Below are 23163 nucleotides of genomic sequence, written 5' to 3'. Positions count from 1 at the left end.
AAGAAAATGTAAATGTAATTTTGCACCTATCTGTAATGTTAAATTATCTAATTCTGTCTGTTAAGCTCATATTGTTGGTTTGCTGTGTCATGTCAGTTTGAAGCATTAAAGGTCATTCACTCTGATACTAAAATATTTGAAATCTCCTCTGTCCAAAGCTGACAAAGCAGATTTCTCAGGTTTTTTTTAATCACATGGCATGACTGAGTTCATGGTTTTTCATTAAGACGCATAAAATATGTCCAGTCATTTTAACACAGTTGGTCACAAGACGTCTGTTTTCTGATCACACTCAGGCTTCCTCAATTTGCAGTCACAACTCTTTTGCTCATCAGTTCAAGTTCCTCTATTATGACCAAACGCACTTTTTATAGCAAATTTGTGTATACCATAGACCTTTTATTTTTGTTTGCTTAAAAAAGTGCCCATATGTGTTTAATGGATTGGTAAATGAGAGCTGTACAACCCATGCAACAGATATCATCTTCACACTGAGTTCCTGTATATGACCTACAGCACTTTTCTTTGCCTTTTTAATTTCCTTTTAATTTAAAATGAAGATTGCCCATTTGATTCTAAGGAACTATATTCCCTTTAGGGAATATCACTGCACTGATGAGTTTGTATAGGAAACCAGTTGCTATAGTGGCTGAACATGGCAATGATTTTATTAAGCAGGGCTGTGAGGTAATGTTGCTGTTGTATAACACACTATCAATGATTACAAATATCATTGGATGAAATGATCATAGATGGGTTGACTGACATGGACCAGTTTGTTTCACCAAAATTATTTTCATGCCATGTTTAGTTGGATTATTCTTTAATCAGCAGCTAACTTGCATGATTTCCCCTCTGCTTGTTTAAAGTATCTTGTATATTGATATGTGATTCTCTTTAAATTACATATGAACAATCCTGCGTCAGTGTCACAAGACTTGGTTATCAGAGAGTGTTTCTCTTTGGGCTGAATGATCTCTAGTGATTAGAGTGTTGTGCTCTTTTACTGGACAGGAAGCAGAGAAATGACCAGACTGGCACAATGAAAGCATAATCCTTGAAAAGGCATCGTTGCTTCTCCTTATGCGAAATCCGAGTTCTCCCAACTTGCATGGGCTCTGCATCGGGCCGTGATTCTGGTGAACTGGCCGAAGCGGTGGACTGTGTTGGATGGCCAGCCACCTGGGTGGGTGGAGAGCAGCGTTGATGACATCTACTCGGATGGCCAGATCCACCAAATCGTCAAAGCGTGGAGGCAGATCCAAAGGATTGTTTTCGTCCTGGATGACGTTAGAAAGCCCATGCAAAAACCGATCCCACTTTGCGTGATCGTTCCACTCACAGGGCGCAGCCAGGATGCGGAACCCGATTGCATAATCTGAGACTCGCCGATCTCCCTGAGACAGTCCAGATAGGACCTTCGCCACCTCACGATCTTGAGCCGAGCGAGTAAACGCTCACCAGAGCTCCGTGGAGAAGGTGTGAAATGAAGCGCAACAGGGATGTCTGTTGTCCTACATGGCGGTCTCCCATTCACCGGCCCTTCCGTTATTTCAGATTTTTATTTAGTTGATATAAAATTGCCCATGCATGCTTAATGTATTATTAAATTGGAAATTACACCATTCAGCAAAAAAATTAAACGCATGTAGATTTTCTAGAAAATCACAACATTACAGTGCTAACCAGAGGTGTTTTCACTATCATGTAGTGCTCCGATATGGCCGACACTCAGCCGGAGCTAATGGACGAGAATGAGCCCCTCTTCAGTAACCTGGACATCATCCTCTTCTCGCTCATTGCGGGTCTGCTCATCTACTGGCTGATATTCCGCAAGAAAGCCGAGCCCATTCCTGAGCCCACGTGAGTACCTGGCATGTTTATTAAAATCAGAATCGGCTTTATTGCCAAGTGTTCTCACATAAGGAATTATTTTGGGTGATAGGAGAAACAAGTGCATGCAAAACATTATAGTAGCCTAGTTTCATCCACTTTTCAAGCTATTTTATTATCGATAAATTGAAAATGCCTAAAACGTTTTTTGCAAAATTTGCTGTCTTCTGCCTGTTTTCATTCAAATGGCATTTTATTGATAAAATTGATGTGCGTGATGACATCATGCCTAAAAAAAGTTTTGGTTTATCTCAACAGAAATCTGCCCTTAAGCCGTTTCCATACAGAAATGTGTGTTTATCGCTAATTCGCCTCCCAGATGTCCCTTATTTTTTCCTCTGAAGTTTTGGTAAAATGGGGAGATTATTGAGACAATTAATTGAAAATAGCCATTTTGCTGTCATTTTAATTTCACAAATAAAAGCAACCAAAAGAGGATGAATTGCAATGAAAAAGGTATGTCCCGCATATTTGTCCAGCAACTTTTAACGACTAACCGAACTTGATTGTCATCTAAAATTTATTTTAGCATCATAATGCAATTTACATTTTCTGAAGAAGCACAGCAAATGCAATCCGATGTGAAGAGGGTTAGATTTAAAATATTTAAATGTTTTAAAATGTTCAAAAGCTCGTTTTCTGAAAGTGAACTCACTGGAAAAATAGTCCAGAACATTCTGAGAATGTCATTCAACTGACTTTTCATCTACAGAACAGGGTCAGGCAAATTTAAATGTGTAAAGAAAAGGCATATATAGGTCTAAAAATCTTTTTAATTGTATGCTTTATTAATTTGGTAATTTATTTAATTTAATACAGGGAATTTTGCCAGCATTATTTAAAAGTAAACTAAACAATAATGTCAGAATTGGGCTAGTGTTAAAAAAGCATGAATGAGATATTTGTGTTGGCACTCATGGAAGTGTGTGTTTGCAGCATCAGATCTATATGCCGTTAAAATCAATCCATAATCACGTACAATAAACAGTTTTTTAGGATGTATACTGTCATCATGATTAACACAGGCTAACGATTGGGGCAAATTCTGTCACGTGACACTACATTTTAGCATTATTGCCAATTTTCTCGACAAAGTGTTTCCAAACCAGTTTTCACGACATTTGATGTATCAACATAGAGTTTATGTGCTAGAGTTAAATGGAAAAATATTATTTCGACACTTTAATTTTCATTTCCATCAGCTTTATTTTGAGGCGCAAAAAATCCTTGGATTGTAACGAAGTTAGTGAGACACAGAATATAAAACGAGGCAAGAGTATAAACTGACACAAATAATAGGATGTATAACAGAATGGCATGTGGTAATATATGTGCAAGGTTTGGGTATGTACAGTTATTGAATTAAATATGTGAATTTACATATGTACATTAGATATGTATTTACATTATTGCACTATGGGGGAGTTCTGAGGCAGTTTAATTGTTCATGAGGAAAATGGCCTGAGGGTAAAAACTGTTCTGTAGCTCCGTCCAGAGGGCAACAGTTCAAAGAGGGAGTGAGCAAGATGTGTGGGCTCCAGAGTGATCAAGGCATATTAGTCCATATGAGGAGTGGAGGGCATTAGAATAAGAAATGTTTGTGCCTGGTTGAATCATATACTTGCTTAAATGAAATCATGCATGATTTAAGAACAGTTACACATTAAAGGATAGTTCACCCCAAAATTAAATTGCCCTACTTATTTACTCACCCTCATGCCTTGCCAGATGTGTAAGACTTTCTTTTTTCTGCAGAACACAAACAAAGATTTTTAGAATCTTGGTCCATACAATGCAGTGAATAAAGGCCAGAACTTTGAAGCTCAAAAAACACATAAAAGTAATCTACATGACTCCAGTGGTTAAATCCATGTCTTCTGAAACGATAAGGTAGGCCTGGGTGAGAAACAGATGTGTATTTAATACCTTTTTACCATAAAGTTTAGGGGTGCATCGATCTATCAAAGAAATTTTGATGCATCAATTATGGATTTTATGAATCGATTATCATTACTATATTTATACTCAGTGTGACAGTCTCACATTAAACAAACCTTCTCGCAACAGAAACGGAGCAGACATAAGAGAACTTGCGTAAGATAAAATTAACGGACGCTGCCGAGTTTGGCTTTCTTTGCCAAAGTAAGTTCATTGTTGTGGCCTTCTTCCCCGATTATGATATATTATGTTAATACTGCTTTCGTATCTCCATAAAATGTGTTATTTCTTCATAAAACAGTTTAACCACGAATAGAACATAGCTTAAATAGATGTGATTTGTGGGCAGACATTAGCTGTGAATGAAAACCCTCACTCCATTCATTTAATCTGTTTATAGCGAATGTCACAGAATAGGGATGTGATTTCGGACTGTTCTGAAAGGAACCAATCAGTTGATTACAGTCACTTGCGTTCCGTCAATGACATGGGCAGCCGCAGAAAGATTAAACATTTGTATCTTTTGCGGTGTGTGCTGCAAACAGTCCTGCATGAAAATGTGATTTAATTTGCCCTAATGGATGGCACGTTGAATCGTTGAATTGACATTCTGGCAGTGTCAGAAATGTTGTGTCCCAGTCATGCACGAGATAAAAAAAAAACCCATAAGTGCTGTGAATCAAGAAGATTGGGACCAAAATCTTGGGTACAATGTGTTTTGTGTACAGTAGTCTGACATTGTCACACATTGTGCCGTGTCATTTACCCAAGATCTCTCTAGAATTATATTGATAAAAAAAATCACACTAGTCACAGATAGCGCCGGATGTGGACTTGTTAATGTGCGCTCAACTGAAAACACACATTTTGGCACTTGTTGTACATTTCAATGTATACTAAATGTAAATAGAACATATTATGCATATAAGCAAATGTAATACATTATGAAATATTTTAACTTCAACAAAGACTATACATATTGAAGAATAATAATCTTCATACATTATAGTGGTATTAGCACTTAAATGTTAGAAGTGGAATTCTATTTTCATTTTTAGGTTTCATATTTTCTGTAAATGTGTATGGAATTTTAAGTAGAGGGTTGGACACCTACTAGTGGCCTACTGTAAAACAAAAATCTCATTCTCATTAAGTAATAAATTCAGTTGAGTACAGTTTTAAATAGTATTTTATGGTAGCATTTAGACTGATAATTTTTTTTGTGTCTGCACAGGAGGATTCTCATTACTGTGTTGCATTACAGTCATGAGAATCGGAGGGATGTGCTATCACAATGCAAAAAATCTAAATGGCCCACAAAATAGGCTTCATTTGCATTATGCAAAGAACAGTTTCTTCATTTTTTTTCTTCTTATTTTGGGATGAGGCATTTCTTCATGAGATTCACCCACCTGCTTGTTACCTGTCAGTTCCACAATTACTGAGTATAAACGTTGTCTTAAGGGGAGTAAAAAGGCTAAATTGACAGATAATATCTCATCATTGTCTTCTTGTTGAAACGGTTCAGTCCACCTGACAACTGTTTTTGTTTTCCTGGGCCATAGTTCATACTGCTGGCATTGGAGTTGATCGGGGAATGTTTATTGTTGGCTAATGGAGTGTTTTAGCCTTGAATAGTGTCATTGGTCTCAATGCCAGATATTATTGCCACTGCTGAGTCTTTAGACATTAGATAAGGAACTGTAGAGCTTCCTCATGAATGGAGGATAATTTAGCACTTTGTTTATAACTCTCACTAATATCAGAAATACACAGCTCTTTCTACTATTTTCTGTTCTCTATAACAAGAGGATGTCCACATTCTTCTGCCCATGTAGTTTAAAAACTGAATGGAAGTAGCAGACCTATCTAATTTGATTTATCCGATTCAAAGCTATTGTTAGCAAAAGTGACCAATGCTAACAAATAAAAAAGTGGGTAAAAAAGCATTTCCACTGGTCTCACCAATAAAAAACTTTTGTGTGCTTAACCCACAAATGCAAATATTTCACACTCAATGTTTAGCGGCTGTAAAAGGCCACAAAGGACACATCACAAATTTCAATTAATTATGAGACATTCATTTTTTAAGACACATTTTTATTGATTTATATAAATGGCAAAGAAAAACAAATCATATATACAATGAATCAATATTTAACTCCCACTACTACCCCTCCCCAATCAACAACCCCACCCAACCCTCAATACACATCCCCGTGGTCTCACATAAGTACACACACACAGGAAAAAAAATAAAGAAAAAAAAATAAATATATAATAATCATACACCTCTAAAACTACACTCTCTCCGCAGACCCTCCCCAAAAACATAAAATAACTGCCCCATTTCCCATCAAATGAATCCCAGATCCCCAGCCTTCTACACAACACCTCCTCAAAAGCCACCACAATCTCCATCTCCTCACAACACTCCCAAATATTGGGCACTCCAGCTTACTTCCATTCTCTTAAAGCAATCTGTTATATCATAACACTGCTCAGGACCCAATTGATTATGTATTTATCTCCTATACCGATGACTGCCCCATTGCCCAAAACACAGGGTCCCGAGTGCCCAACACGTCACACACAAACTCTGAACCTTCAACCAAAATTCCTGGATCTCAGCACACCACCAAAAAACATGGGCCATGTCTCCATTCTCTGATTGGCATCGCCAGCATGTGGGTGTGTTTTTTAGACCAAACCTATGCAATCTAGAGGGGGCCCAATAGAATCTGTGTAAAATCTTGAACGCCCTTGCATCTCTAGATACAGACTTGACGTTTTTTAGAATCCTAGCCCACACTCCATCCTCCAATACCAAGTTAAAATCTTTCTCCCATAATCTCTTAATAGACGTTAAATCTCCATCCCCCAGACTCTGAATTACCAGGGAGTAATACACTGATGCGTCATGACCTTTTCCAAAAGCAGAAATCACCACTCCCAGAGTGTCTGGTGCTTTAGGGGGGTGTATGCTACTCCCAAAACATAGTACAGAGAAGGTGGCGCAGCTGTAAATATCTAATAAACTGAGATCTGGGAATCCCAAAATGTTGAACCAAATTTTCAAAGCATCTCAACATTGCACTCTCAAATAGGTCACCGAGTGTAGCAACCCCCCCTTAAAATCCACTCTGACCAGCAGAAAAGGGGACTTATTAATACAAAATTTTGGGTTCAGCCATATGCTCGAGGCAACATTTAAATAAATGTTGAAATTAAAGACTCTGGACCCTTTTTTCCAGACCGAGTGCAAATGCAAGATAACGGGATGTAACTTAACTTCTCCAGATAGTTTGATAGAAAGGCTTTGCAATGGCGAAATAGGGGCAAGTGTTCCTGTTCAATACAAAACCAGGGAAGGGGCTCTCTCAGGTGGAAGCGACCAATGAGCCAAATGTCTAAGACCGAATGGGTAATAATGAAACAAAATCTTGGGTAGGCCTAGCCCACCTTTGTCAGTCGGCCCATGTAACTTATTGAAATGTAATCTGGGACGTTTACCATTCCAAATGATGGACTTTACAATGCGATCAGATTGATTGAAATAAGAGATGGGGACATCTACAGGGAGAGATTGTATCAGGTAGTTACATTTTTAATAACATTAACCTTCCCAATCATAGATAAATGTAATGAAGCCAACCTGCCCACATCACTCTTTTTATTAAGGGGTCAAAATGAACTCTAACTACATCATCATGCTGGGAATAAAATACCCAAAAATGTAATGCCCAGTTTGGGCCACTGGAAGGCGCTCAGCTAAAAAGCCATTATTGGGCAGTATGCTGTCAGCGATAAAGCTTCGGATTTAGACCAATTGTCTCTGTATCCTGAGAACTTAGAAAAGTAATTAATTATTCTAATAATAATCAATCAACGTATTACAGCAATATCCTCCAAGTCAGCAACGACCTTCGTTAGCATTGCCGACATGTTCAACAGTTGACGCTGAATCTCTTTCACCTCACTGGCCAAATTGAGTCCCGGGCTTTTGGCCTGTTGCTCAGGTGCTTCAGCTTGAGCAAATAAGTGTCTTATAACGTCTCAAGAGCCTGTGTATTTTTAATTCTTTGACGTATTGTCTTCCAAGAACAGTTAAGAATCATTGTGTTTCAAATCTCACCGGTTCATGACATAAAAAGTATTAAAACTAGCAGTGTGCAGAGCTACCGTTCACACTTCCGACCCTTGCATGGTGCCACGCAACTCCCATAAGACATTCATTTTAATTTCAAGGGGAAAGAAATTCTCATTCTAAAGAGCATTTTATTCAACAAAGTTTTGCATACAAGATGGGTCATCTGAGTTACCGTAGACTTGGTCAGTTCAATCTAGTCTGGGCATTCTCTGTTGACCTCTCTCATCAACAAGGCATTTCCATCTGCAGAACTGCCACTCACTGGATGTTTTTTGTTTTTGACACCATTCGGAGTAAATTCTAGACTGTTGTGTATGAAAATCCCAGGAGATCAGCAGTTACAGAAATACTCAAACCAGACTGTCTGGCACCAACAGAGGATGGCCAGACTGGTTCGAGCTCAGTACGGAAACTCCGATAACCACTCTGTACAATTGTAGTGAGAAGAATAGCATGTCTGAATGCTATTCTGAGATGCGGGTTGGCGCTGTTTTGGCGGCATGATGGGGGACCTACACAATATTAGGCAGATGGTTTTAATGTTGTGGCTGATCGGTGTATAGAGAAGAGAAGTGGGCCAAGCACTAAACCTTTAGATATCCAATTATATAGCTGATGTGACTTGGACACCCCACCTCTCTAGGCTACCATGAAAGACCTACCTGAGAGATAGGACTTGAACCAGCCAAGCACAGTTCCTGTGATTCCCAAAGTAGAGAGGGTGGACAAGAAGATTGTTGACTCTGTCAAATGCTGCAGAATGACGAGGGTTGCTCTGGAGCCAGTCTTGCCTGTCTCAGGGATTCAATGACAGACAGCAGGGCAGTCTTGTTGGAATGTCCACTTTTGAAGCCTGACTAATTATCATCTAGCAGCTTGTTCAGTGAGAGAAAGGCAGAGATCTGATTGAAAGCAACCCTTTCGAGTGTTTTCGCCATGAATGGGAGGAGAGAAACAGTCTGTAATTTTCTACTTGTGTGGGGTTAAGCGCAGGTTTTTTAAGCGGTGGAGTTACTTTAGCCTGCTTAAATCCAGTAAGAAAAGTGCCTGTAAGTAGAGATGTGTTAATTATGTGTGTAAGTGCAGGTAGGATGGACCGAGAGAAGGTGGAAGGGAATAGGGTCAAGGGAGCAGGTGGTGGGTGGAGAGGAGTTTAGAGACCTCCGTGTCAGTTAGAGGGGGAGAACATGGTGAGAGAAGAGCTGCATTCAGGAGGTGGGTGTTTGAGAAGGTGTGGTGCTGAGAATGTACTGCTGATGGCTGTAACCTTGTCAGTAAATAAAGTGGTGAAGACCTCTACCTGTCAGCGAGGTGGTGGGAGGTGGAGGCGGAGGACAGAGTAGTGTGTTAAATGTCCTAAATAAACTGCAAGAATCTATAGTGTTGTTGCTCTTGTCCTGATAATAGGAAGTTTTGCAGATGAGACATTGTCAGAAAAGGCAGAGACTGATACTTTCTCGGATCTTTAGATTTCCAACATCTCCTCTCAGCCGCCCTGAGGTCAGTCTGAAGTTTTTGAAGAATGTCAGAGAGCCAGGGGTTGGGTGGTGTCATACATGCTGGCCTGGAGGAGAGAGGACAGATTATGTCTAGACAGGTTATTAAAGTGGAGGATGGAGTGTCTGTAGAATTGTTTACATCCAGAGAGGAAAATAGATTTTGCGAGTGAAGAGAGGATAAAAAAAATTAAAAAAAAGCAGTGGAAAGACTGGTGGGTGAGAGAAAATGTAGATTGCAATGAAAGGAAACCAGAGGGGGATTATGTAGTATTCTAGATTGAGGTGCCATGTTTAATTGATCAAAATAATGATCAGAAACCTGTAAAGGGGTAACAAGAACATTGTTTTGGTACAGTTACATGAAAAGATGAGATCCAGCTGGCTGCCCAATCTGTGTGCATTGTGAGAAGAGTGCTGAAAATGTCCAGTTGATTGGATTAAACAAACCTGTTCCCCCACCCCTACTGGTATGACGAGGGGTGTAAGAGAATAGTCTCTATCAGAGTGAGGATGCTGAGGGCTGACGGTGTGGTGAAGGCTGTAATGAAGTCAGTTTTGTTCACAGGTGTCTGGCAGTCCAGAATTCAATGAAAATGAGAGAGAAGCAGGTGATGATGTACAAGAGGGCCATAGGTTGTGTGGGTTGTGATGAGTTCTGCGTCTGAATTATGATAACCATCTGAAACAAATAATAGGGATGTGCTTGAGAGCACATGTTATGGGAGAGGTAGACAAAGAGGAATCTAAAAGGAAATAAGTAAGAATTACTTTTTGGCACCTTGTTGGTGTCCTTGCTTGGTGGACCCACACTGGTAGACTCGCTGGTCTTTACATAAGTAGGTCTTCACACTTTGTGAGGCAAGGTGCGAGTTGCAAGGTGATCTGTCCGTGTTCCGCGACTGCTTTCGGGTCCTTGAATAACGTATAACGTGTGAGGAAGTACATCCGGTGGAGTTTCTTTTGCCCCCTAGGGAGTTAATCCCTATGTAGACTGCATAATGTGCATATAGGGAGCGCCGGTACTGAGCCTAGGGAATGTTATAAACATTATCAGTGATGATACAATGTTATGTGCAATACAGATACGGAGAATGCGTAAGATTGTTGTTGGTACATTGTGTTGTTGAGTAGAGCGACACAAACACCAGTTCTGAAGTGCAATATATGTGTGCATCTTTTAATGCGAGTCTGACAGACCATCACAGCCTATATTTAAGCCACTGCACCTTTTATAAATGCTTGATATTTGCAAATATTTAAAGTAGTTTGAGTATAGGAAGACTCCTACGGGTTTTTTTTTGGCGTGCTTTGTTGGTCACGATTCTATGATTGATCGGTTTTTCTCTTCAGGGTTCATGGGTAGTGTAGTTCTTCATCAGGAATTTTGCTATTAAACACTATTTTTTAGGGTATTTAAAGTTGAGAAATGCTTTTATTTCAGTAAAGATTCAAAACTACTCTTGGGACCTCCAAGAGTTTGGCTGCAAGGAATGCCAAAGTATTTTTTGTAATTTTAGCCAGTGGAGTTTTGTGTTTGGAAAGGCCAGCCAAGTCTTTCTCTGAGCGCAGCCAAAGGTGGAAAGTTGAGGGACCGCACAAGCACTCCATTATTTTCTGCCTTTTTTTTTTTCTCTCCCTAATGTTGTGGAAACCATTTCCAATTTGTCTCGCTGCTCCCAGTGCCCAGCCTGTCACAAGAGAATCCTTTTATAATCGATGAGGTTGCCATGGCGATCTCACACTCTGGTGGGAGGGGCAAACCCCAGTCATTCGTTCTCTTCAAACAGAGCGATGCTGTCATTCTGCAAACCGTTGCTACGGCTACAGGATTGTTCTGGTGTATGTTTGAGCCTCTAGGATAAGATGAAGAACAACAAGAAATCTATGGTTCCTGCTAGAGTTTTCTGTTTGTTTCAATTCCTTTATGAGTCCAATGACTGGGCCTGCTGCTTTTTTATGGGAGATTTCATCAAAGAGTCCTGCCTCATGCTTTGTTGTGTCTAGATGTTGCATGTGTTTGAGATTGTTAAGAACACAACCCATCTCTGATGCAGAATATTACCACTGAACCCTGTTGAGAGACTGTCTCCATCTGCGGACACATTAATACTTCACACCTTGATGGAGGAGGGACGGTGGCAAAGTCCCCCGTGAGCTCTGACTCCATCAGGAATGCTGATCTGGAATCATCATCTTCACAAATACTCACAAGAAAGCTCTCCTTCAGGTCCTTCTTATCTGTTCTTCTGTCTTGTGACACTTCTTGGCCGGCGTCACCTTTGATTCTGCTTGCCACGAGGTGGTTGTCTCAATACTCATGTGAGCAGAAAACCAGCATGTATGACGGCATGTTTTTTCTACAATGTGAGCTTTAATGGCAGTTTCGTATCTGCTGTGACTGTTTGCCATTTGACCACATAGTGGTCATATTGTCAGCATTCATAAATGTGAATCTTGTGAACATGGGCTGTGTGTTCTCCTTACCAGAAGACCGACTAGCCACAGTTGACAGGTGAGTGTGTAATGGAGTCTGTGAAGTCATGCGGAGTGCCTTGCATTTAACTTTTAATGTTTGAACCATCGTAGTAGGAAGGTAAATGGTGAACATAATAATGTTTAATGAATTATGAGTGCCTTTTTGTGAGTGTTTTACACTTTAATCTCTGTTATCCTCCTGAGTACCAGTGAGACATGGAATTGAAAATATCATGTTACATTACAAGGTCTCCACAATGCTTTGTTTCAAAATGTGTGAAAGGAGCTGTTTCACAGAGAGTTTATTTGTGCAATGAGTTCAAATCAACATTAATTGTATTATCTGTAAAATAGAAAACGGGGTGATTCTCACAAAACCACAGAACATGTCCTGGTCATATTTAACATGTTTATAAGTTAATACGAACAAAAATCTGAAGATATATTTTGAATACTTTTACTATTCTCATTGTTTTCAGTGATAATTCCAATTACCATAACACACTCTGTTTTTACTGTATAATGGTAAAAAAAAGCTGCTGTTTCAAAGTAATTAAAAAAATGAAAATAAGATGAAAGGCAGTACCAAGGGTTTACTGCTGCGATGTGTAAATACTAGTGCTGCCAGTCAATTAAAAAAAATCAATCGCGATTAATCGCATAATTTTTGTAGTTAATCGCAGATTTGGAAAGTGCTGAAATTTGATACCATATAAACTACGTTTTTTGTTTTTTTTCCATCCACAAAACAACACGTGAAATATAATGCTTCATTAACAATTTCCAAACAAAGCCGTTGCTACGGCTACAGGATTGTGCTGGTGTATGTGTGAGCCTCTAGGATAAGATGAAGAACAACAAGAAATCTATGGTTCCTGCTAGAGTTTTCTGTTTGTTTCAGTTCCTTTATGAGTCCAATGACTGGGCCTGCTGCTTTTTTATGGGAGATTTCATCAAAGAGTTCTGCCTCATGCTTTGTTGTGTCTAGATGTTGCATGTGTTTGAGATTAAGAACACAACCCATCTCTGATGCAGAATATTACCACTGAACCCTGTTGAGAGACTGTCTCCATCTGAACAAAGCCTTCCACAGTATAAAATAGAAGCGCTTCCAATTCAAGCAACATTAAACATTTCTCAAAGTCTTAAGGCCCAGGTATACTTCCTTTTCGCACATTCCAGTTCGCCTCGCACCCGGTCTATTCCTACCGTGTTGCCTTTGAGTATACTTTTCTGACTGCGAACGAATAGGAATGCGTTCGGCACATACACACTACAACATCAATCGATGCTTTGAACTCCACATATAAGCGTTTGCAAACAAAAACATTCTGCATTTTGGTGATTATTTAAGACTTGACGTGTATCTGTGGTAATTAAAATGTGCCTTACATAGACTGAAAAATACTTGATTTCTACCACAAATCACATCTAGGCTTGTTTTGTACATCAAACAGCATTTAAAGCTTTTTCCATCATTGTATCACTGACAAAAGTTCTGCTCTCCCAACAAGTGTTTATGCTGTATTAACGGTAAATGTGTTAATCACAATTAAAGGTGCAGTAAGCGATTCTCCTTCCACGAGATTGAGCCTTTGGATTAGCCACGCCCCCAAAACCTGTCCAAAACCTTTTTATATTAAAAAGCATGTTGTTGCGGAATGGATGATGGTAGTGTTATGTCATTGGCGTTTCATTTTACACTCCCTAAAACGGAGTTTAACAGCAGCTTTCTCTCTAAAACACATTTTTCACATCCTTGTGCAATAGTTGGCTGTCTGCCCAGAGCATTTACATAGTGAATAGTCTCTCACGCTTTCCCTCCATTCACTGCGCTCTCGAACAATTGTGGATGTTTTAACATGAGTGTGTGAGGCTGTGTGTGTTGGAGAGAAGTTGATGGAGACATGTAAAGAACTTTGAGAGTCCACAGAGAGAGTTATAGAAGTGAGGGCATAGATGAGAAATAAAAGAATCATATCATACATTTCTTTTTAAAATATAATGTTTACCCTGAAGTTCACTTGGAATGTTAGTAAAGTTAGGACTGAACAATTAAACCAAATAAAACTGAAATGGAGATGAACGTGAACTAGTGTGATTTATCAAAACACAAGGGCTGCGATTTAATGAACTAAATAGTCTTGGCGCTGCGATTTACTGTATGTGCGCAGCTCTGCTCTGTAGTAGTGTATTAAAAACCGTCTGAACATGCATGATGCTGTGTTTTCAGAGCAGTTCTGTGCTTGATAAACACAAATCAAGTTGAGTTTGGTGTGCTAAGCTGCTTTGAAATGATGTGCATTTTCAAATTAAAATCACTTGAATGCAGACAAGTGAATATTTCAGACCAAGGTCGGCTCCCTAAATTTGAGAGAACTGTATATCTTACACATCTTTATAGACACAATGTGTGCATATATTACTGTGTACAATTAATAAATCAGTAAAATAACTGAAAAAAATTGCTTTGACCAAAGGTGGATCCTGGCACATATATGATACAGGCATCGTGCAGGGTGGCAGGGGGCATGGCACTGGCACTCCCTCTGCCGAAACGAGACATGCAGCAACTTTGAACAGTTTAGTTCTACATTCTACTAACCCCTCTCATAAAAATGGAATTTGTGATTGTCTTGATGGGGGCGTGGCCGAGTAACATCTGTTGAGAGCGAGGCCAGGAGAGGAAGAACTGTAAGGATTGACACCTGTGGGAAATGTTCTCTAACAGCTGTTCCAGACCACTGGAGGAGAAAGAGAGAGTTGCACGCATCAGTGTCCAAAGTGTTTGCTTGGAGTTCGGAAAGATTTAAAAGCATCTTTAATTATTAAGAGGACATATCACAAAGAGCTCATCTGTTTATAGTAGCGGAATCATCAGTTGTTCATGAAAGTCCAGTGGCAGTTTCTGATGCTATTTAGTGTTTTGGGAGAAAGTGAAAAATGAAAAGAGACACTCCAACATAGGGCAACAGCGCTTATCTGCATCTTGGGCGCAGCATATTGTGCTTCAATGTAACTAGAGAGCTCTGGGTCACTTCAAACATTTATTTAAGGTGAATAGAGTTGCGCAACATGTAGGCCTACTTTATGGGATCCCACCGGTTTTTCTTCTGCTACATTTTATTAAAGAAATTCTATGTCTGTCAGACAACCCACCAAAGAATCAGCAGCACACTCCATAAAATTACTGTTCTTTTAATTTGTCCACAACATCTCACAAATAAACACGTGGACCAGGCATAAAAACAGGAATATAAATGGACTGTTCAATGTGTTTAATTTGAACACAAGCAATGCTTAAAATAATGAGGTTGAAAAGAGAAACAACTTCTCAATGTTTATCACACTGAAAGAATTCATCCCTTTAAAAGCACCATAGAGACAAATAATATACTCACTAGTTTGTTGTTGAGGGACTTGTGGAACTTGTGGTCCCATTTGTAGGATGTGTACCTTTTATATGACTTGATTGTCTATTACATCCAATCATCTTCAGTCATTCAAATTCTCCCAAACAGATGAAGTCCATTTTTATGTTTATGAGGCTGGTAGATTGAATGGCTTTCTTATATATTGGAGTTTGTGTCGTTTAAGGCACAGTTTCATGTGAATTGAAAGTGCACTTTCTGTCCGCGACATGCAGCCTCCATCCGTAACCATAACAACAACCAGTAACCAGCCAAGATATCTTCACTTTTAGGCTCACAATTTGGGGCAGCTGTGGCTCAGGTGGTAGAGCGGGTTGGCAGCTAATCGCAGGGATGGCAGTTCGATTCCTGCCCCACATGACTCCACATGCCGAAGTGTCCTTGGGCAAGACACTGAACCCCAAATTGCTCCCAATGGCAGGCTAGCACCTTGCATGCAGCTCTGCAGCCATTGGTGTGTGAATGGGTGATTGGGACACAGTGTAAAGCACTTTGAATACCGCTAAGTTTAAAAAGGTGCTATATAAGTGCAGACCATTTACCATTTACAATGAAAAACTCCTTTTTATTATTGAATTATGTATTACATGTATAGTATTTTTGCACAGTGTAAATAAAACATTCATTGTCTTAAATTAACCGTGCCATTTTTAATTGCGGTTAATGGTGAAACCGTATAATGACGACATCTGTAAACACCACCAGTCATTTTAGTCGTGTTACAGTAGCTACAGTTATGGTAAAATTTTAATGTGTGCCTCCTAGAAATTTGCCCCCAAGTGATTCATGATTTAAAATATAGTATGTCAAAGCCTTGAATAAGTTTAAGAGAAAACATTTTTTTTTTTTATAATCGTGAAACGTATGTAATGTCACATGCTAGTTGGGACCAGGTGTCAATAGGCAATTTTAGGCGTTGTTGATGCATAAATGTGGGCAGTCACGTGTTCATATATTCAAGTACAGAATAAGGCATTTTCACTGCTTCGTTTCAATAGATGGTCTTTCATAGATTTTAATTTTTTTAATCTCTAAAGCTCAAGGACAATGTGATTCCTCATTAAATGAGCCCTTTAAGGCCCAGTGGTACATTGGGAGAGGCCAGAGGATCAGGGTTTGACAGCCACACATTCTAACCAACACTTATGAGTAAAACTGCTACAACAAAATATATATATATATATATTTTTTTTAAATAAACCTCCTCAACTTTACTTAAATTGTGTTCAATCATGTTTGATATTACAAAAGAAATGCCTATGTTTGACTACTGATACCCATTCTCTATGATTTGTTTATTTTTGTTGGATTTTATAACTTGTATATTATTTTCTTTTTTTGCATTGCTTTGAGAAGATGAGTTTCTAGAGGAAAGTTTATAATTATTATAATAATAATAATAATAATAATATCAGTCAACAACATCTCAGGCTGAAATGTGGCTTCATGTGAAATTTAGGATTGTGGGCAGTTTGTTTTTATGTTTTTTACTTTGACTATGTTTTTCAAGTTCCAAATAAAGAAATGGTATAAGGGGAAGATGTTTTCATTTATAAAGTATTTAATTCACTGACTGGATTATCCCCCCAAAAAAGGCATTACAAGATGGTTATTTCATATAAACCATTTTTTTTATAGATTTTTGTGAAATATTTATGTATTTTGGGATTATAAAATTATTTATATTGTGATGTAAAATTTTGGTCATATCGCCCACCCTTACTACTGTATTAAATCTGGACGTGAATGATGATAAACTGCGATTCCTTACAAAAGTGTTGAGTTGTTGTGACGCAATTAAGGTGCATAGGAGAAAATCTGCTTGCACTAAATTTTAGCAAAATTGTCTTAAGTCGTTAAATACAGATTTAGGAGTGCAGCAGTTGTGTTGGCATTGACATTGTTATACAAAGATTGTGCTTTTCGCTTTAGTTGCCTTTAGACACATTTTGTCTCATTCTATATTTGCAAAATGAAACCTGTCGCTACTGATCTTGTAACCCCATTTCCACCTGGTATTAAGATGCGTTTCAGGTGATCACAGAAAACACGTACAAATGTGTCCACATTGCATTTGAGGTGTAAATGCTTATACGTCCTATATGCGTCCCGGCACCCCTCACCTGTCAATCAACCGCCGTGCCAAAACAAGAGTTTAAAGTTTGCCGTTTACGAGCTGCTTTAAAAAGAAATAACCATCCGATCGGAAAATAAAAAAGCGGATACATACACAATCACCGGAGCTTTACGGATCTTCTTTAGTTTGTGTGATATAAACACAGATGACCTGCACAAACAATTGAAGCTCCTTTTAATACAGGAATAATTAGAATTAAAAAAATGACATAAAAGAACCATAAAAACACCATTAAAGTAGTTCATATGACTCCTGCAATTTTTTCAAAGCCACTTGAAGACATGCGATAGCTCTGTGAACCACAAAAGGCTGTGTTTAATAATTAAATGTTTAGTATGCCCAGCTCCAGCACGCTATTATTATTATTATCATTTGTTTTTAAGTTGAATGGGTTCCAAAAAAATAACTGTGAATGAAAAGTGAGCTGATATCTTACAACTAAATTAACAAAAAACTGATCTGAAACTGTTGAAGTCAAGATACAAGTTGAAAAATTTAGCTAACATTTTTTCTACTGATTACTGGAATTACAGTTAATTTTGCTGCTACATTATCCAGGATACTAGTTAATAATAAAGTGTTTCTTAATAAACTGTACATTTATATTGATATAATGTGTAGTTAGAGGTTTGTGTTTCTTTATTAATAGTACTTCCAATTAGTTCCACACAATAATGTAAAGATATTCTAAACTGATTATGCAAAAAAAACAACACAGGTATCGGGATCGGTATCGGCCGATACTGAGATTTCCGATATCGGAATCGGATCAGAAGAGAAAAAGTGGTATCGGTGCATCTCTAGTTTACATGATTTGGGCCAACCATTCAATCCCGTTTTCATGCTACTTGCCATTACTCAGATTATTTGCTGAGAAATGTGATGTTTTAATGCTTTTTTTTATAAATGAATATTTATAACAAAAACAACTTGTCACAAATTTGTCTCTTTAAATACAGCTTGTTTAAGGACAATTAGTCAGTCAGTTTGAGTCTTTTTGAACTATTTATTAAAAGAACCAATTCATAAAAGTCTGTCTTTTGACTACACTGGATGCGCTGTCTGTTTTGATTCACAAAAAAGAATCTGTTCATAAGAGTCATTTGTGTGTGTGAATCGGAATACAGGCGATGGGTGCCAAGAAATGTAAAGCATTTACATGCCAGTATAAAGCGATTTTAAAATAGTAGTACTCCATATATCTTACTGCTTTATTTATCATTACTCCGCTTATAAGCATAATCGCAATATCATAATCACAATATTCTGTTTACATGAGCTACAGTTTAATCGCAGTATTGCCTTAATCACGTTATAATTGCATTATGAGGGTGCATGTAAACATAGCCAGTGATGTGTCTCACCTGACTACATGTGATCGGATCACCCAAACGCATCTTAATATCAGGTGGAATCGGGGCCATTGATAAAAGCTACTCACTCTAGAATGGATATTTTTAATGTTCTGCTGTGTTTAAAACGTCAAGTTGAATTTTGTGTCCATACTAGTTGGCGCAAATGTTTTGAATGTAATCATTTGTAATCCATTCTCATGTCTGACCATTGATCGCTTTGTTTTGTAGGCCTCCAACAACTAGGGAAACCAGTTTTATTGAAAAAATGAAGAAAACGGTAAGAGATTTTGATTCTTCTCTTTCGCCAGTAGAGATTGAAATGTTAAAATGATCAGTCACAACTGACACTTGAACAATATGTCATATCATAATCCACTGATACACTAAAATACAGTTACCAACACTTTTGCACTGAGAACATTTTCATAATGTATGTTGTAAATGGTCACATTTGAATATGATTAGGATGATGAAATATCGAGATAGAAAGCAGTGAGGCCATCATGGATAATGCATTTCTTCCTGTTCATTTGTAAAGAAAAAGATGACCCATTGAAATCTCAGGATGATTTTTGCCTCATTGGAGACAATATGTAGAGCTAGCTTTTGCTACATACAAAACTTGGTGCTGTTCAGAATTGTTTCTTCAGTAATCTTTTTCATAATGCATTTACTTGGCTTAGTCTACAGATTAATTCACATATCAGATAATGTGTAGTGCGGCTGAATACTGGCTTTTTCAAGTCTTCCGCTGAGGGACCTTCTGTAGGTTTAGTCATTCATAACAGTGAAACAGTGCGAATGTGAAAAATAATTTGGCCCCACCGGTGCGAGTGACACCTAAACTTATGAACTGATACAGTATCGTTAGAATGAGAACTCCATAATGCATCTAATCTCGAATGCAAAATACTTTAAAAGTACTTGTATACTAGTTATTTTTGCTGTTTTCCATGAGAGCTCCATTTCACCAAGAGTGAGTGAATCTGCATAGGCATTTAAGATGAGTTTCATGCCTGTTTTTTATCTTTCAAAATGACAGACAGTGTTTTGAATTATCTATTGAAGTTTTTACATTTCGGTAAATGGCAGATCTTTTAAAAACCATGCGTGAGATGCAGAAGAAAACAGCAAGACACGGTGCAAGAGTCAAAAACAGCCATCTAGAGCAGGGGTCTCAAACTAAACTTATCTGGGGGCCGGTGGAGGTAGAGTCTGGGTCAGGCTGGGCTGCATCAAGTATTCCAAAAAAGGAGCACAACTGATCCAATCTTCTCAATCTTTATTAACGTTTCTTCTGAACTGTTCCTCCGAATTTGAACATTCCACTCGAATGGTTCTTCATGAGCTGTCCTTCTGAACATGAACAGTTCTTCAGAACATGAACGGTTCTTCAGAACATAGGCTTCTCTTGCCTACTCCTTGCTGCCAGAGACCTGGCAGCGCTTCCTCTCACACAGCTGAGACACATTTGGCTTGAGGGAGGAAACAGTTGAAACTCTCAGTGTGGCTTGAAGATGCTCATCAGTAAGTCTGCACCTGTACTTTGCCTTATTGAAGTTCATGGTGGAGAATAGCTTTTCACATAGATATGTGCTCCCAAAAAGGCACATGGTCCGCTTGAACATTCTGGAGAGCTCAGGGAAGGTGGGTGGCAATTCTCTCAAAAAATGTCCAAGCTTGTCTGCGTTTCCACTCACCTCCCTGAACTTGGCTTTGAGTTCAGAATTGCACTGCAGGTCAATGAGCTCCATTTGAAGTACAGGAGGACTATCTTCCACATCGAAGGAGAAGGGGTCAGCAAAAATTTTAAAAGTGTCTCTGTGTGTCTTGAAGTCTGCAAACCTGCGATCAAATTCCTCCTGTAGCTTCATAATGGCATCAGCATACTTCTCACCACTGAATGGTGTGCCCACATCCACGAGTGCCTTGCATGCTGGAAAATGGCAGAGGTTTGTCTGAGAGAGCTGGGCTTTCCATAACACAAGTTTTGAGGAGAATGCCCTCACATTGTCATAGACAGCACTGACAAGCTGCCCCTGGCCTTGTAACTTCTTGTTCAGTACATTCAGCTCCTGTGTGATGTCAACAAGAAAAGCTAAGTCCATGAGCCATTTGGGGTCACTTAACACAGGAAAAGCCATCCCATCCTTCTCCATGAAGGCTTTCAACTCAAAAAACCTCTTCAAGACGTTTCCCCTACTGAGCCAACGTACCTCTGTGAAGTAGAGCACATCCTCATATTCTGACTCTATTCCTCCAAAAAGGCGCGGAACTGCCGGTGCTTTAATCCCCTAGCTCTGATATGATTGATTGCATTTCACAACAACAGACATCACATTGTCAAATCTCAGGCATTTGCTGCAAAGCGCCTGCTGATGGATAATGCAGTGCAGAGCAATGGCCTCCTCCACATTCTCCTCTTCCAGTTTCCTTTGAACAAGTGCTACCAGTCCATTTTTCCTTCCTGTCATTGATGGCGCACCGTCGGTCGTTATTCCAGTAAACCTCTTCCATGGCAAACCTGCATCCTCAATAGCACCACACAGCTGGCGGAATATCTCCTGAGCGGTGGTCTGACCATGCATTGGAATCACAGCGAGCAACTCCTCGGTCACTTCAAAATTTTCGTCAACACCACGGATATATATTGCGAGCTGCGCGGTGTCAGTGTTGTCCGTGCTCTCATCAAGAGCGACTGAGTATGCACAAAAATGTTTGGCTTTCTCACGCAGCTGATCATAAATGTTTTCTGAAAGGTCAGAAATGCGCTCTGCCACTGTGTTAGTTGAAAGGCTGATGTTGCTAAACTGACCCTTCTTTTCTGGACAGACTTTACTTGCAGCTAGTAACATGCACTTTTTGATGAACTCGCCTTCCTTGAACGGCTTACCGGCCTTCGCAATCATCTCACTCACCACGTAGCTAGCTTCGACGGCTGCTTCATTCTGTTTCTTTGCTTTCTTGAATAAATCTTGTTGCCTCAATAGACTTTTTTAAGATTGGTGACCCGGTTCTTTCTCTCATCTCCATGGTATTTTGAATACTCCTCAGCATGTCTAGTTGAGAAATTAAGTCGGATGTTATATTCCTTGTACACCGCAACTTTCTCTGTGCATATGAGACACGAAGGGGTTCCCCTGTGCTCGACAAATAAATATTCTGTCTCCCACTTTTCCTGAAATTGCCTGTGCTCTTCGCCAACCTTTCTCTTCACGGCACGTTTTGAGAGAGACATGACTGGAACTGGGTGATGGCTTATATTTTCTGTCCACTTCTGACTAATGTGGATTGTGGATACTTCCCCAGTATGTTTGTACTTCGCGGTGGTCTATGACAACTATTGACAACAAACCCGCCGTAAGCTGTCACAAGACTATCTATGGTAGCCCATAAGGGATATAAAAATGTAAAAACGCAGCACACGCCATGACGGGCCGCACTAACATTAAACTTTAATATCAAGTAGGGGGCCACAAAATATCACCCCGCGGGCCAGGAGTTTGAGACCACTGATCTAGAGCATGTTTACATATTTAAAAAAAATTACAAAATGGCATATATGAATGCAAAATCAGACACCTTCAATAAAAAATGTGAGGTGGTTTATGTGTTTGTCATAGAAAAGAAAAAAATATATATAAAGTGCATCCGGAAAGTATTCACAGCGCTTCACTTTTTCCACATTTTGTTATGTTACAGCCTTATTCCAAAATGGATTAAATTCATTATTTTCCTCAAAATTCTACAAACAATACCCCATAATGACAACGTGAAAGAAGTTTGTTTGAAATCTTTGCAAATGAATAAAATCACATGTACATAAGTATTCACAGCCTTTGCCATGACACTCAAAATTGAGCTCAGGTGCATCCTGTTTCCACTGATCATCCTTGAGATGTTTCTACAACTTGATTGGAGTCCACCTGTGGTAAATTCAGTTGATTGGACATGATTTGGAAAGGCACACACCTGTCTATATAAGGTCCCACAGTTAACAGTGCATGTCAGAGCACAAACCAAGCTATGAGGTCAAAGGAACTGCCTGCAGAGCACAGAGACAGGATTGTATCGAGGCACAGATCTGGGGAAGGGTACAGAAAAATGTCTGCAGCACTGAAGGTCCCAATGAGCACAGAGGCCTCCATCATCCGTAAATAGAAGAAGTTTGGAAGCACCAGGACTCTTCCTAGAGCTGACCGCCTGGCCAAACTGAGCTATCAGGGGAGAAGGGCCTTAGTCAGGGAGGTGACCCAGAACCCGATGGTCACTCTGACAGAGCTCC

General features: G+C 39.2%; 1 protein-coding gene across 2 annotated transcripts in view; it reads left to right on the top strand.

The window, feature by feature from the left end:
• The window catches only part of LOC127629839 (NADPH--cytochrome P450 reductase-like), a 50530-nt gene that overhangs the window by 526 nt on the left and 26841 nt on the right, over positions 1 to 23163 (top strand). Inside the window, exons 2-4 of one of the 2 annotated variants that reach the window (XM_052107111.1) lie at positions 1015 to 1479; positions 1712 to 1863; positions 19107 to 19155. In XM_052107111.1, coding sequence (XP_051963071.1) covers positions 1721 to 1863; positions 19107 to 19155 — 192 coding nt within the window. In that variant the 5' untranslated portion in view covers positions 1015 to 1479; positions 1712 to 1720. The remainder of the gene's footprint in view (positions 1 to 1014; positions 1480 to 1711; positions 1864 to 19106; positions 19156 to 23163) is intronic. The other variant, XM_052107112.1, reaches the window with a different exon arrangement.

This window comes from Xyrauchen texanus, chromosome 36 (assembly GCF_025860055.1).
Source record: "Xyrauchen texanus isolate HMW12.3.18 chromosome 36, RBS_HiC_50CHRs, whole genome shotgun sequence".
Taxonomy (NCBI): Eukaryota; Metazoa; Chordata; class Actinopteri; order Cypriniformes; family Catostomidae; genus Xyrauchen; species Xyrauchen texanus.
Note: the sequence above shows the minus strand (reverse complement) of the source record. Positions and strands in the feature narration are given on the sequence as shown.